Below are 14,130 nucleotides of genomic sequence, written 5' to 3'. Positions count from 1 at the left end.
CAGTTGAGGCCTACAAGCAGGGGCCTTCAAACTTGGGCCTTTTATGACTTGTGGACTTCAACTCCCAGAATTCCTCAGCCAGCGTGCCTAGCTGAGGAATTCTGGCAGTTGAGGCCTACAAGCAGGGGCCTTCAAACTTGGGCCTTTTATGACTTGTGGACTTCAACTCCCAGAATTCCTCAGCCAGCGTGCCTGGCTGAGGAATTCTGGCAGTTGAAGTCTACAAGCAGGGGCCTTCAATCTTGGGCCTTTGATGACTTGTGGACTTCAACTCCCAGAATTCCTCAGCCAGCGTGCCTAGCTGAGGAATTCTGGCAGTTGAGGCCTACAAGCAGGGGTCTTCAAACTTGGCCCTTTGATGACTTGTGGACTTCAACTCCCAGAATTCCTCAGCCAGCGTGCCTAGCTGAGGAATTCTGGCAGTTGAGGCCTACAAGCAGGGGCCTTCAAACTTGGGCCTTTGATGACTTGTGGACTTCAACTCCCAGAATTCCTCAGCCAGCGTGCCTAGCTGACGAATTCTGGCAGTTGAGGCCTACAAGCAGGGGCCTTCAAACTTGGGCCTTTTATGACTTGTGGACTTCAACTCCCAGAATTCCTCAGCCAGCGTGCCTAGCTGACGAATTCTGGCAGTTGAGGCCTACAAGCAGGGGCCTTCAATGACTTGTGGACTTCAACTCCCAGAATTCCTCAGCCAGGCAAGCAGGCTGAGGAATTCTGGGAGTTGACGTCCACAAGCCATCAAAGGCCCAAGTTTCAAGACCCCTGTGCTATGCTTTCAGAAAGCAACCTGAGATGGGGGGGTGAATTGCAGAAACGGTGAAGAAAAATTGAGAAAGGGACAAACCCTGATCGCCCGTCGGGAACCGGTTTAATTAACTATGTTAAACTTTGAATGCTTTGATATTTTTTTTCTCACCCCCCCTCCAGCTGACGTCACAGGAAAGTTAAAAAAAAAAAAGCAAACCAGAGTTTAAAGAGGAAAAGATGGCCCTTCAGCTTTATTATTAATAATGAATAACTGTTAATTGTTACAGGATAAATCGAGGTGTCGTTCCCAGCTATTGGGGATCTGCAGACCTCGATCCCAATTAGGGAGGTTTATCGTCTCTTGCGGAAACCTGGAGGGTGAGGGAGGGAAAAGAAAGGAAGAAAGAAAGGAAGGAAGGGAATGAATTTAGTGCAGAAAAAAAATGTAGCTTCGGGTAGGAAGAGGTTGGCTTTCTATCAAGAGGCTAGACCTCAGTAAGGACCACAATGGAGCCGAAAATTTCTGTCGCTAAGCGAGACTTTAGCTAAGAGAGATCTGCCCCATTTGACCACCTTTCTTGTCACAAGGTGTTAAATAAATAACTACAGTAGTTAACCCGGTTGGTTAAGGGAATCTGGCTTCTCCCCATTGCCTTGGTCACACACCCCGGGACCGTCATATGTGACCATCATAAATTTGAACCAGTCGCCAAGTGTCTGAATTTTGATCACGTGACCACGGAGATGCTGCAACGCTTGTGTGAAAAATGATCCTAAATCCCTTTTTTTTCCCAGTTCCGTTGTAACTTCAAACGATCACTAAACAAATTGCCGTAAGTCGAGGACTTTACCTGTGCTTTACAGCAAATTTAGAGGGGGAAAAAAATAGCCTAGTAACTATTTGGGACTTTCGATTTTTGGGGCTTCCTTGCTTTGCACAAGTCCAGATTTTAATCTTTTCACAAGGGAAGAATTTGAACTGAGGTTTTGCCCTTCGCTTCCTAAACCGCCACCGGAGTCAGCCGGAATTTGGGGTGGCAGGCAGGAAGTTTGCTAAACTTCCTAATTTTCTGATTTGAAGGGGTAGGAGGAGGAGGGGGGGGGTAGAAAGAGATCGCCCACTTTGAATTCAGCACTTACCTTTTTTCTTGCCCCGTTTCGTGCTGATCTTCTTCCTTCTCTTTTTGGGCGGATTCAAGTCCTGTAAAGGAGGAAGCGAGAGAAGAAAAAATGGAGATCAGAGGAAAGAGAAGATCAGAACGCAGAGGGGAATCTAAGGATGGAGAAGGGAATTCCGCACTTCAGGAGATAGTCCTCAATTAAGGACGGCAACAGAGCCTGGAATTTTGGTCGTAAATCATTGCAATTGTTCAGCAGATCACCACGGGACCCGATTCCATTTTACAACCGTTTAGTGAGTCACTCCCACAATTCCCCAGCCAATACGGCTGTTAGGAGCCTTAGTAAATTGAAGATGGGTGGACTTCAACTCCCAGAATACCCCAGCCAATATGGCTGTTAGCAACCTTAATAAATTGATGATAGGTGGACTTCCAACTCCCAGAATTCCCCAGCCAGCATGGGAGTTAGCAACCATTGTAATTTTTAAAATGGGTGGACTTCAACTCCCAGAATTCCATAACCAGCATGGGAGTTAACAACCATTACAATTTTTAAGATGGGTGGACTTCAACTCCCAGAATACCCCAGCCAATATGGCTCTTAGCAACCTTACTAATTTTAAGATGGTGGACTTCAACTCCCAGAATTCCTCAGCTAACATTGCTCATCTTAAAGTTGCTGAGGTTGAAAAACACCACCCCAGAAGCCACAGACAAGAAAAGTTCTGATGATCCCCTCCATGGCTAAGGGGATCCACTCCCAGTTTGCAAACCATGGTAAGTAGGAAGATCAGCTACTCCAAGGACCTAAGGATAGAAAGCAGGAGATTACAAGTTCAAGTCCTGCCTTAGCATGAAAGGTGGCTAGGTGACTTTGGGCCAATCACCAGGAGACAGTGAGGTCTAGTCCCATCTTGGGCACCAAAGCCAACTGGGTGACTTTAGGCCAATCACCAGGAGACGGTGAGTTCTAGTCCCACCTTACACATGAAAGCCAGCTGGGTGACTTTAGGCCAATCACCAGGAGACGGTGAGTTCTAGTCCCACCTTACATATGAAAACCAGCTGGGTGACTTTGGGCAAATCACCAGGAGACGGTGAGTTCTAGTCCCACCTTACACATGAAAGCCAGCTGGGTGACTTTGGGCAAATCACCAGGAGACAGTGAGTTCTAGTCCCGCTTTAGGCATAAAAGCTAGTTGAGTGACTCTGGGCCCATTAACCTGGAGACAGCGAGTTCTAGTTCCATCTTAGGCACCAAAGCCAGCTAACTGACTGTGAGCCAGTCACCAGGAGACAGGGAGTTATAGTCCCGCCTTAAAAATGAAAGCCGGCTGGGTGACTTTGAGCCAATCATCAGAAGATGGTGAGTTCTAGCCCCACCTTAGCCCAAAAGCCAGCTGGGTGATTTTGGCCCAATCACCAGGAGACAGTGAGTTCTAGTCCTGACTCAGGCAATAAAGCTAACTAAGTGACTTTGAGCCAGTCACCAGGAGTTCTAGACCCGCCTTAGGAATGAAAGCCAGCTGGACGACTCTAGCCCAATCACCAGGAGACAGGGAACTCTAGTCCTGTCTGAGTCCAAAAGCCAGCTGGGTGGTTTTGGCCCAATCACCAGGAGACGGTGAGTTCTAGTCCCTCCTTAGGCATGAAAGCCAGCTGCGTGACTTTGGGCCAGCCCCTTCCTGTCAGCCCAACCCACCTCGCAGGGTTGTGGGGGAAAGAGGAGGAGAAAGGTTTGCCGGATACGTCCACCCCCTTGAGCGAGTATAATTTTAAAAAAACTAAATTTCTCCAATAACCAAGAGGAGACCAGGCCCCCAAGGAGCCTCCGGTGCACAGGATTTATGCATCCCATAATGTTTCACAAAAATGGGCCCCCTTCCCCTCATCCCTGCAAGACGTGGCTCACTCGCGTCGAGCTACCTTTCCTATTTCCTGCCGGTCGCCAGCCCCCGCCAACCCCTTCCCGTCTCAACGATAAGGCAGACCCTGTAAACTCACTTCTCCCAGAGCTGGGGTGGCCCCCGTCAGGGCGCTGATGTCCCGGAAGTGGGTGAGGGAGCTGAGTTGGGAGCCGAGGACCCCCCCTCGTCTACGACGGGCTTTCTCCTTCCGGCTCACGTTGAGACGGACCATCATGCTCTCCTCGTAGTTGGTCCTGCCACAAGAAGATGGGGAGACGTTTGGAAAGCAGAGGTGAAAGGCGGCAGCCTGGCGGATGGTGTGCCAAGGTAGGTTGTGTCTGCCTCTGGAGGCTCCACCCTGTACAACTGAGGCTCCTGCTTCAAGGTCTGGTGAGGCCTCTCCTTTGGGTCCTTCCACCGTGCTCTCCCTTATCAGAGCCTGGGCCCCCACCCCATACACCTTCTAATTGGGGGGGGAGAGGGGTTGGAGTAGATGACCTACCAGATCCCTTCCAACTGCTATTCTATTCTATTCTATTCTATTCTATTCTATTCTATTCTATTCTATTCTATTCTATTCTATTCTATTCTATTCCTTATTCTATTCTATTCTATTCCTTATTCTATTCTATTCTATTCTATTCCTTATTCTATTCTATTCTATTCCTTATTCTATTCTATTCCTTATTCTATTCTATTCCTTATTCTATTATTCTATTCTATTCTATTCTATTCTATTCTATTCTATTCTATTCTATTCTATTCTATTCTATTCTATTCTATTCTATTCTATTCTATTCTATTCTATTCTACTCTAGTCTACTCTATTCTTTATTTCTATTCTATTCTATTTTATTTTTCCAATCTTGCCAGAAAAATTGAGATCCCCCCATTCCTTCTCTCAAGTCCAAATATATTTTGGAAACTTTAACACTGGATGTTTTCATTGCACGCCTGGAGATGCACTGTAGAGTATTTTAAGTTAAGGAAGTTTGGCGCACCAACCCTCCTGGAAGCCAGTTGGGTCTAGTGGTGAAGGCACGGGGCTAGAAAGCAGGAGACGGTGAGTTCTAATCCAGCCTTAGCCATGAAAGTCGGCTGAATGACTTTAAGCCAATCACCAGGAGACAAAAGAATTCTAGTTCCATCTTGGGCATTAAAGCTGGCTGGTAACCTTGGGTAAATCACCAGGAGGCGGCGAGTTCTAGTCCGGCCTTAGGCATGAAAGCCAGCTGGGTGACTTTGAGCCAATCACCAGGAGACGGTGAGTTCTAGTCCGGCCTTAGGCATGAAAGCCAGCTGGGTGACTTTGAGCCAATCACCAGGAGGCGGCGAGTTCTAGTCCGGCCTTAGGCATGAAAGCCAGCTGGGTGACTTTGAGCCAATCACCAGGAGACGGTGAGTTCTAGTCCCACCTTAGCACAAAAGCCAGCTGGGTGATTTTGGCCCAATCACCAGGAGACGGTGAGTTCTAGTCCCGCTTGCGGCATGGAAAGCTGACTGGGTCAATTGCTCTCTCTCTCTTCAATCCAGCCCACCTCACAGGGTTGTTATTGTGAGGAAGCTGGGAGGATGAAAGTGTATTTTTGTCTGGAATTATTTGTAAAAAAAAAATGACACAGGCCGGATCCAATAAATAAATGAATACGTAAAGTAAATAAAAATAAATAAAAAAGGAAAGAAAGAAAGAGAACGAAGGAAAGAAGAAAGGAAGGAAGGAAAAAAAGAAAGAAGGAAGGGAGAGAAAGAAAGAAAGAGAAAGGAAGGAAGGAGAAAGAAGGAAGGAAAGAAACAAAAAAAGAAGGAAGGAAGGAAAGAGGAAGGAAGGAAGGAAGGAAGGAAGGAAGGAAGGAAGGAAGGAAGGAAGGGAAAGAGAAAGGAAGGAAAAAGAAGGAAGAGGAAGAGAAAGGAAGGAAGGAAGGAAGGAAGGAAGGGAAAGAGAAAGGAAGGAAGGAAAAAGAAGGAAGAGGAAGAGAAAGGAAGAAAGGAAGGAAGGAAGGAAGGAAGGAAGGAAGGAAGGTCTGACCCTTCCCTCCTTCCTCACTAACCGGTGCTCATCCTCCCGGTTCTGCCGGGCCGTGTGGGCGTGATGCCCTTCCCGGATCTCTTCCGGAGCGTCGGAATACTGCTCCTTCAGCTCCCGGATGATGGAGCTACTAAGCGCTCGCTTTTTGGCTTGTTCGGCCATCTTCTTCTCTCTCTCCATCTCGGTTTCATCTGCGAGAGACAGACAGAGACGTTTGTGCCGGATATGGCAACCCGGTTTGTTCTTCCTTACGCCGCGACGCCAAACTCTGCCCTTCCCTTTGCTCAAACCAGGTTGCCTTCTTACTGTAATGCACGGGGACCAGGCGAGGTGGGACGTATTTCCGGATGCCTCCTTTGGAGACATCTTTCCCAGGAGTCTTGGCGGCACCCCCGACATCCTCTTCCTCTTCTCCGTCTTCCGAGTCACTGAGCTGGGAACGGGACAAGAAAATCGGGCGGGGGGGGGGGGGTTGGACTAGATGACCTACAAGGTCCCTTCCAACTCTGTTAATTCTAATTGCAAGGGATTGGTTGAATTTAGGAGTAGAGCAATGTTTCTTAAGTCTGGGTAATTTCATGAGGTGGGGACCTCAATTCCCAGAATTCCCCAGCCAGTGGGTAGATCGCAGCCAGCATTTGTGGATTTCAACTCCCTCACTTTGGGCCAATCACCAGGAGACAGTGAGTTCTAGTCCCGCCTTAAGCATGAAAGCCAGCTAGGTGACTTTGGGCCAATCGCCAGGAGACGGTGAGTTCTAGTCCCGCCTTAAGCATGAAAGCCAGCTAGGTGACTTTCAGTCAATCACTAGGAGACGGTGAGTTCTAGTCCCACCTTAGGCATGAAAACCATCTGGGTGACTTTCAGCCAATCACTAGGAGACAGTGAGTTCTAGTCCCACCTTAAACATGAAAGCCAGCTAGGTGACTTTGGGCCAATCACCAGTAGATGGTGAGTTCTAGTCCCACCTTAGGCATGAAAACCACCTGGGTGACTTTCAGCCAATCACTAGGAGGTAGTGAGTTCTAGTCCCGCCTTAGGCACAAAAACCGGCTGGATGACGTTGGGCCAATAGCCAGGAGACGGTGAGTTCTAGTCCAGCCTTAGTCACGACAGCTGGCCTGGTGATTCCGGGACATTCATGAGAAGATAAATAAAGATAAAAGGAAGATAAAAAACATTTTTGGAAGGACAGAAAACTTTCTCCTAAGCACCACCATGACTTTTTCTCAAGTCACAAGGGCCGAACTGCCATTATTAGGCCAACATCTCCTTTTCTCCTAGCAATGATCAAACCATCTTCCAAGCTGGCTTAAAACTGGTTTCAGCTCAACCTCAATCAAAAGGTAAGATGATTAATATTAAGCCCCTGGTTATTTTCCAGAGCAGGGGTAGGCAACCTTGGCTCTTTTAGGACTCGTGGACTTCAACTCCCAGAATTCCTCAGCTAGCCATGCTGGCTGAGGAATTCTGGGAGTTGAAGTCCACGAGTCCTAAAAGAGCCAAGGTTGCCTACCCATTCCAGAGTATCTCTTTCCAAACAGCAGTTCTACCTCATCAAAGAAAGACAGAAGAAGGGACCTATTCGCACATTCCCAGATGTATGCAAAATATCCCCGTCTATTTTAAATCTTCCGGAAATGTTCCTTTTTCTCAAAACGTGCCGGTTTTTTTTTTTTAGAGTCGGACGTTTCCATAAATGAACCGTCTGCAGCCTTCCTACCGAATTCGAAGACCGAAAAAGCGGAGACAAGAAACAAAAGATCGAGAAAAACTCCGGAAGTCACAACAAGCGCAAAAATACATTTTGCAAATTTGATTTGAAAATAAAAATTAACTTTCTCCAATCTTAGACATCACCCACATCCACTGCTCTGGGGGCTGTCACACAGTCTGCGGACGTTTGACCCCAATTCATTTTTGCTCTGGAGCCCCAGCCAGGCTATAAGGAGCCCTCAGTTTACGACCGTTTGTTGAGTGACTGTTGGAAGTCACATTGGCGCGCTGAAAAAGGGACTTTATGACCGGTCCTCACACTTATGACTGTCAAAGCGTCCCCACTCTCACGTGAATAAAATTTGGGCGCTTGGTAAAATTTGTCGCAGCCAGCTTCAGACAAGCCAAGTCAGTGGGGAAAGCCAGATTCCCTTAATGACCGTCTGATTCGTTTAACAACTGCAGGGATTTGCTTCCCAACCGTGTCAAAAAAAAAAAAAGGTCGTAAAATAAGCACAGCTCATTTAATAAACCGCCATGCTTCACAATGGCAATATTGGGGCCAAATGCGGTCGTAGGTCCAGGACCCCTCTCCCACAACTCATTTTTGCTCGACTTACAGCCGCAATTGGACCCAAAATGGCCGTTCGAGCTAGTCCTCGACTTACGACCCCAATCGAGCCCCCAAAGTTTTGTCGTTAAAGTGAGACGTTTCTAAAAGGGGTGCTGTCCCACTTTACGACCTTTCCCGCCACAGTTGTTAAGCGAGTCACTGCCGTTAACTGAGCAACACGGTCATGAGGTACATCGGGCTTCCCCGTCGACTTTGCCTGTCAGAAGGTTGCAAAAGGTGGTCCCGTGACCCCAGGGTCCCGCAACGGACGTAAATATGAGTCACTTGCCAAGCGTCTTGTTTTTGCTGATATGATCGTGGGCAGGGGTAGACAACCTTGGCTCTTTCAGGACTCGTGGACTTCAACTCCCAGAATTCCTGAGCCAGCATGGCTGGCTCAAGAATTCTGGGAGTTGAAGTCCACGAGTCCTGAAAGAGCCAAGGTTGCCTACCCCTGATCATGGGGATGCCACCACAGTCCTAAGTGTGACAAATGCTCCTAAGTCACATTTTTCAAATGGTCACTAAACAAACTGCTGTAAATTGAGGACTACCTGTGTTCCAGTCTTTCTCTTTTCCTACCTTACTGATCAAGTTATCCGGATTCGGTTTGAATTTCAAGGGATCGTTTTCATCTGAAAGGAAAGAAGCCGGTTTAAGATGGCTCTACTTAAAAGGGTCCAATTTGCACCATTTTTCCCCCCAACACACCCTTCCAAACCCCTCGTGACTTACCCAGTCCCCCAGTAACAGCTGCCTTCACAAGTTTGTCTACCTGGTATTTCAATTTCTGCTCAATCGGACGCATCTTCTCCAGCACCTATGCCCCCCACCCCCAAAAAATATTTATTTAATTTAAATATATCAGTCTTTCTCAACCGTAGCAGCTTTAAGATGGGAGGACTTCGACTCCCAGAATTTCAAAGCCAGCAATGTTAGGTAGGGAATTCTGGGAGTTGACGTCCATCCATCTTAAAATTACCGAGGTTGCTAACAGACTTGCTGGCTGTGGAATTCTGGGAGATGAAGTCCACCCCTCTTCAATTTATTAAGGTTTCTAATAGCCATATTGGCTGGGGAATTCTGGGAATTGAAGTCCACCCATCTTAAAGCAGCCACGCTTGAGAAACTGATTCATGTCATCATGAGATTCTGAGTGACTTATCAATATAAAACATCTCCAATTTTAGCTTTAGCCTTAAATCACACCTAACAGCTCAGAATGTTATTATTTTGATGATTTATTAGATTGTTATTCAGGAATTCAAGGCAGCCTACACAGCTTCACCTCCCCGCTCCCATTTTCCACCACAATGATCACCCTGCAAGGTAGGCAGGTCCAAATAAGGGTGATTGGCTCACAATGTTTGGGAAAAAACAGGAAGGGAGCAATAAAAATTATTTTGGAAGCTGCTTAAGATCTGATTGTGGTCGTAAGTTGAGGACTACCTGTAGTCTCTTAGCCATCCTACCTTGCAGGGCTGTGGTGAGGCTGGAAAGGCTTGGTTTGCTATATAAAATGGAGGATTAACCTCTAGCAAATATATAAGCACATATAAATATTTTTTTAAAAAATAACAAACATGCATTCAAGATTTTTATTTTTGAAAAATATCTTATTCCTTGAGAAGAGCTGTGCCAGCCAATTGCAATCACACAACTTTCCAATATCTGGACTTCAACTGCCAGAATTCCCTAGCCAGCAGGAAATTCCCAGAATCCTCCTCCTGAACTGGCTGGGGAATTCTGGGAATTGAAGTCCACCTATCTAATGGACCAGATCTCCCTGCAAGAAGTCCAGGATGGCTCATACCGTCCTCGTTTCCACCAGCCGCAGTAAGGCAGGGTGATTGGCCACAGACCGTCCCGAGGTCTTCTCCAACATCAAGTGTGAGAGATCTTGAAGGTAGAGGAGAAGGAGATGGTCCTTGACTTCCAGGAAACTGAGGCCCTGATAAGAAGAGAAAAGGAGGTTGGTGAACCACGGGGAAGATTTGGGACTTTGAGGGGAGACTCTGGGAACAGAAGTCAGGTATGAAATGCCACCACAGAAGGAGGCACTGGAATGGACCCAGTGTGGGGAGAGAATGGAATGGAATGGAATGGAAATAAGGAATAGAATAGAAATAAGGAATGGAATAGAATAGAATATATGGAATGGAATGGAATGGAATGGAATGTAGAATAGAATAGAATGGAATGGAATAGAAAAAAAAGAAACAAGGAAATAGAATAGAATAGAAAAGAAAAGAAAATATGGAATGGAATGGAATAGAATGGAATAGAAATAAGGAATAGAATAGAATAGAATAGAATAGAATAGAATAGAATAGAATAGAATAGAATAGAATAGAATAGAATAGAATAGAATAGAATAGAATAGAATAGAATAGAATCAAAAATATGGAATGCAGTAGAGTAGAATCGAATCGAAAATATGGAATGGAATAGAAATAAGGAATAGAATAGAGTAGAGTAGAGTAGAATAGAAAATATGGAATGGAATGGAATAGAATAGAATAGAATAAGGAATAGAATAGAATAGAATAGAATAGAATAGAATAGAATAGAATAGAATAGAATAGAATAGAATAGAATAGAATAGAATAGAATAGAATAGAATAGAATAGAATAGAATAGAATAGAATAGAATAGAATAGAATAGAATAGAATAGAATAGAATAGAAAATATGGAATGGAATAGAATAGTATAGAAATAAGGAATAGAATAGAAAATGGAATGGAATAGAATAGAACAGAACAGAATTAAGAATAGAATAGAAATAAGAATAGAATAGAAATAAGAACAGAACAGAATATAGGAAATATGGAATAGAATAGAATATCTTTACTGTCATTGTATAACTCACAACAAAATTGCCGCCCACAGTGCACACTACACACAAGTAAAAACCACAAATAAGAACACACATTATATACACACATATCCTTCACTGCTTTATAAAACCCTAGCGAGGCCACACCTGGAATACTGCAGCCAATTTTGGTCACCATCTCACAAAAAAGATATGGAGAGTTTGGGAAAAGTTCAGAGTAGAGCAAGTAAGAGGATCCAAGGCCTGGGGAAAACATACGAAGAATGGCTGCAGGACTTGGGTTTGGCCAGTCTATAGAAAAAAAAGAAATAGGGGAGACATGATAGCAGCATTCCAGTATCTGAGGGGCTGCCACAAGGCAGAAGGGACCAGGTTGTTCACCAAAACACAAGAGGGAAGGACAAGAAACAACGGATGGAAGAGAGAAACAACCTGGAATTAAGGAGAAACTTCCTGACAGTGAGGACAGTTAACCAGTGGAACAGCTTGCCACTAGAAGTTGTGGGCGCTCCATCGCTGAAGAAGAGACTAGACATTCATCTGTCTGTTGACGGTATAGGTTCTCCTGCTTGAGCGGGGGGGCTGGACTAGAAGACCTCCAAGGTCCCTTCCAACTCTATTCTATTCTATTCCTCCTACATTCTACTATAAGCTCTGGTCTTAGTCATGTCAATTGGCTGCGGAGACCTTGCAGATAATTAAAAGTTCACAGTAGAAGCACTACAGATAGTCCTCGACTGACAACAGTACGTTTAGTGACTGTTTAAAGTTACGACAACACTGGAAAAAAGTGACTTACGACCTTTTTTTAACACAACCGTTGCAGCATCTACATAGTCACGTGATCAAAATTCAGACCCTGGGCAACTGACTCACATTTATGACGGCTGCAGTGTCCCGGGGTCATGTGGATCCCCCTTTTGCAACCTTCTGACTAGCAAAGTTCACGGGGAAGCCAATTTCGCTGAACCAGCAACCGTGTCACTCAACAGCCACGGAAAGAAAAGTAGTAAAATGGGGCTATAGCTCACTTAACAACTGTCTCGCTTAGCAACGGAAATTTTGAGCTCAATTGTGGCTGTAAGCCAAGGATTACCTGTAGCTTCCATATTTACCTGTAGTTTCCATATTCCTTCCAGAAGCTTACCTTCTCGGTGGGGTACTCTCCTGCTCGTACCTTCTGCACTAAACGTTGTACATGATGGGTAACTGCAACCACCTACATCCCCACCAAGGAAGGAAGGCAGAAGAAAAATCAAATTTTAGGAAGGCAAAGAAGAAACACTGCCAGCTGCAAAAAAAAAAAAAGCTAGGAAACGGGGCAGAACAACAATTCAGGTAACAGTAAAAATTAAAAGCTTTATCTCACCTGTTCTTGGAGAGATTTGAAGAGGGTTAGGGCTGCAGGTAAGTCAGCTTCCACAATATCCTAAAACCGGGAAGAAAATAAGGGGTGGGGGGGAATCAATTTCTGTGTTCCAGAATTGTTCCATCTTATTACCACCTTCCATATTACTCCAGGTGAATGGACTCCAGGTAATCTACAATTTCTGCCTGCAGTGATAGAGGTCTTTTTCCCCCTCTCTGTTTAATCATGTCAATCAGTAACGCAATAAATTTCCTTCGTCAATTTACCTGAAATGGTATAAGGCAGGGGTAGGCAACCTCGGCTCTTTTATGACTCATGGACTTCAACTCCCAGAATTCCTGAGCCAGCCAAGCTAGCTCAGGAATTCTGGGAGTTTATTGAGATTTAAGATTTATTGAGATTTTTATACCGCCCTTCTCCCAAAGGGACTCAGGGCGGTTCACAGGGCATAAATATAAACAACAGTACAGACATTAAAAGATAATTAAATTAATGCCCAAGTTAAAACCAGAATAATAAAACAAACCTATAAAAAACCCAAGTACCCCCATCAGGCCAGACCCGCTAGTTCGAATAAATGGGTCTTCAACCCGCGACGGAAGGATCGGAGGTCTGATGCCATCCGGAGCTCAACCGGCAGTTGGTTCCATAACGCCGGAGCACCCACAGAGAAGGCCCTCCCCCTGGGGGCCACCAGTCGGCATTCCCTGACAGGAGGCACCCTGAGGAGGCCCTCTCTGTGGGCGCGCACAGGGCGGAGGGGAGTCGACGCCGGCAGCAGGTGGTCCTCGAGGTATCGCGGACCCATGCCATGTAGGGACTTAAAGATCATAACCAAAACCTTGAACCTTACCCGGAAGACAACTGGTAACCAATGCAGCTCACGGAGCAAAGGTGTAACATGGGAGTACCGGGAAACTCCCAAGACAACTCTCGCGGCCGCATTCTGTACCAGTTGGAGCCTCCGAGTAGTCTTCAAGGGAAGTCCCATGTAGAGAGCGTTACAGTAGTCTAGGCGAGAGGTCACGCCTAGTGAAGTTGAAGTCCATGAGTCATAAAAGAGCCGAGGTTGCCTACCCCTGGTATAAGGGATTGGACTATATGACCAATAGGGTCCCTTCCAACATTTATTACTATATTATTATTACTATTATTACTACTACTACTACTACTATTATTATTATTATTATTATTATTATTATTATTATTATTATTACTATTATTATTATTCTTAGAGGAAATAAGAGTGGAAGAACACACACACATAACACATACACACAGCTCATAGACACGCACCTACGCATACATACAAAAACACAAATACATTACAATGCACAAATACATTAATATATTTAATTGCATTAAATATATTAAATTAAATAAACTCAGTTCTGCCCTGATCACACACTCAGGACAAAGAGGATCTGTTCAGACAAAAGGCATTGTCGACCCGTGTTCAACACGTGTGCGTGCGCCTCTCCTCCCTCCCAGGCCCCTTGCTCACACGCGAGTCCATCAATTCACACGGCGGAGGCAGCCGCTCCGCCATCGCTCCGATTCCCACGTGTGGAAAAGCCGCGTTAGTTCCTGCTGGGAGAAATCCCGCCTTCTTCAATCGAGTTGTCCAATCCGAGGTGACGCCCGCCTCAGTGGCACAGACCTCTAGCCAATGGTTGAGCGACGCGGAAGCCTCTCAGCCAATCACGCCGAAGTCTAACGAGGTTTTTTTTTTAAAGGAGCACACGGAAGTTTTAAAAGCGGACCTCTCCGCTTCTTTGACGAAGGTAAATA

The 14,130-nt window shown here is 45.6% G+C and overlaps 1 protein-coding gene across 1 annotated transcript; it reads right to left on the bottom strand.

Annotated features, from left to right (window-relative positions):
* Window positions 1-978: 978 nt before the first annotated feature.
* LOC308676179 (neuroguidin-like) lies at window positions 979-13,896 on the bottom strand. The gene is made up of 11 exons (XM_081341940.1): window positions 13,844-13,896; window positions 12,340-12,399; window positions 12,118-12,189; window positions 9,947-10,084; window positions 8,869-8,953; window positions 8,716-8,768; window positions 6,111-6,237; window positions 5,827-5,995; window positions 3,876-4,032; window positions 1,891-1,951; window positions 979-1,121 (listed from the first exon to the last, which is right to left on the bottom strand). The coding sequence occupies exons 1-11, from the start codon at window positions 13,886-13,888 to the stop codon at window positions 1,102-1,104; spliced, it is 987 nt and encodes a 328-aa protein (XP_081198066.1). The 5' UTR covers window positions 13,889-13,896; the 3' UTR covers window positions 979-1,101.
* Window positions 13,897-14,130: the final 234 nt, after the last annotated feature.

This window comes from Vipera berus (genome assembly GCF_964194415.1).
Source record: "Vipera berus genome assembly, chromosome: W".
Lineage (NCBI taxonomy): Eukaryota > Metazoa > Chordata > Lepidosauria > Squamata > Viperidae > Vipera > Vipera berus.
Note: the sequence above shows the minus strand (reverse complement) of the source record. Positions and strands in the feature narration are given on the sequence as shown.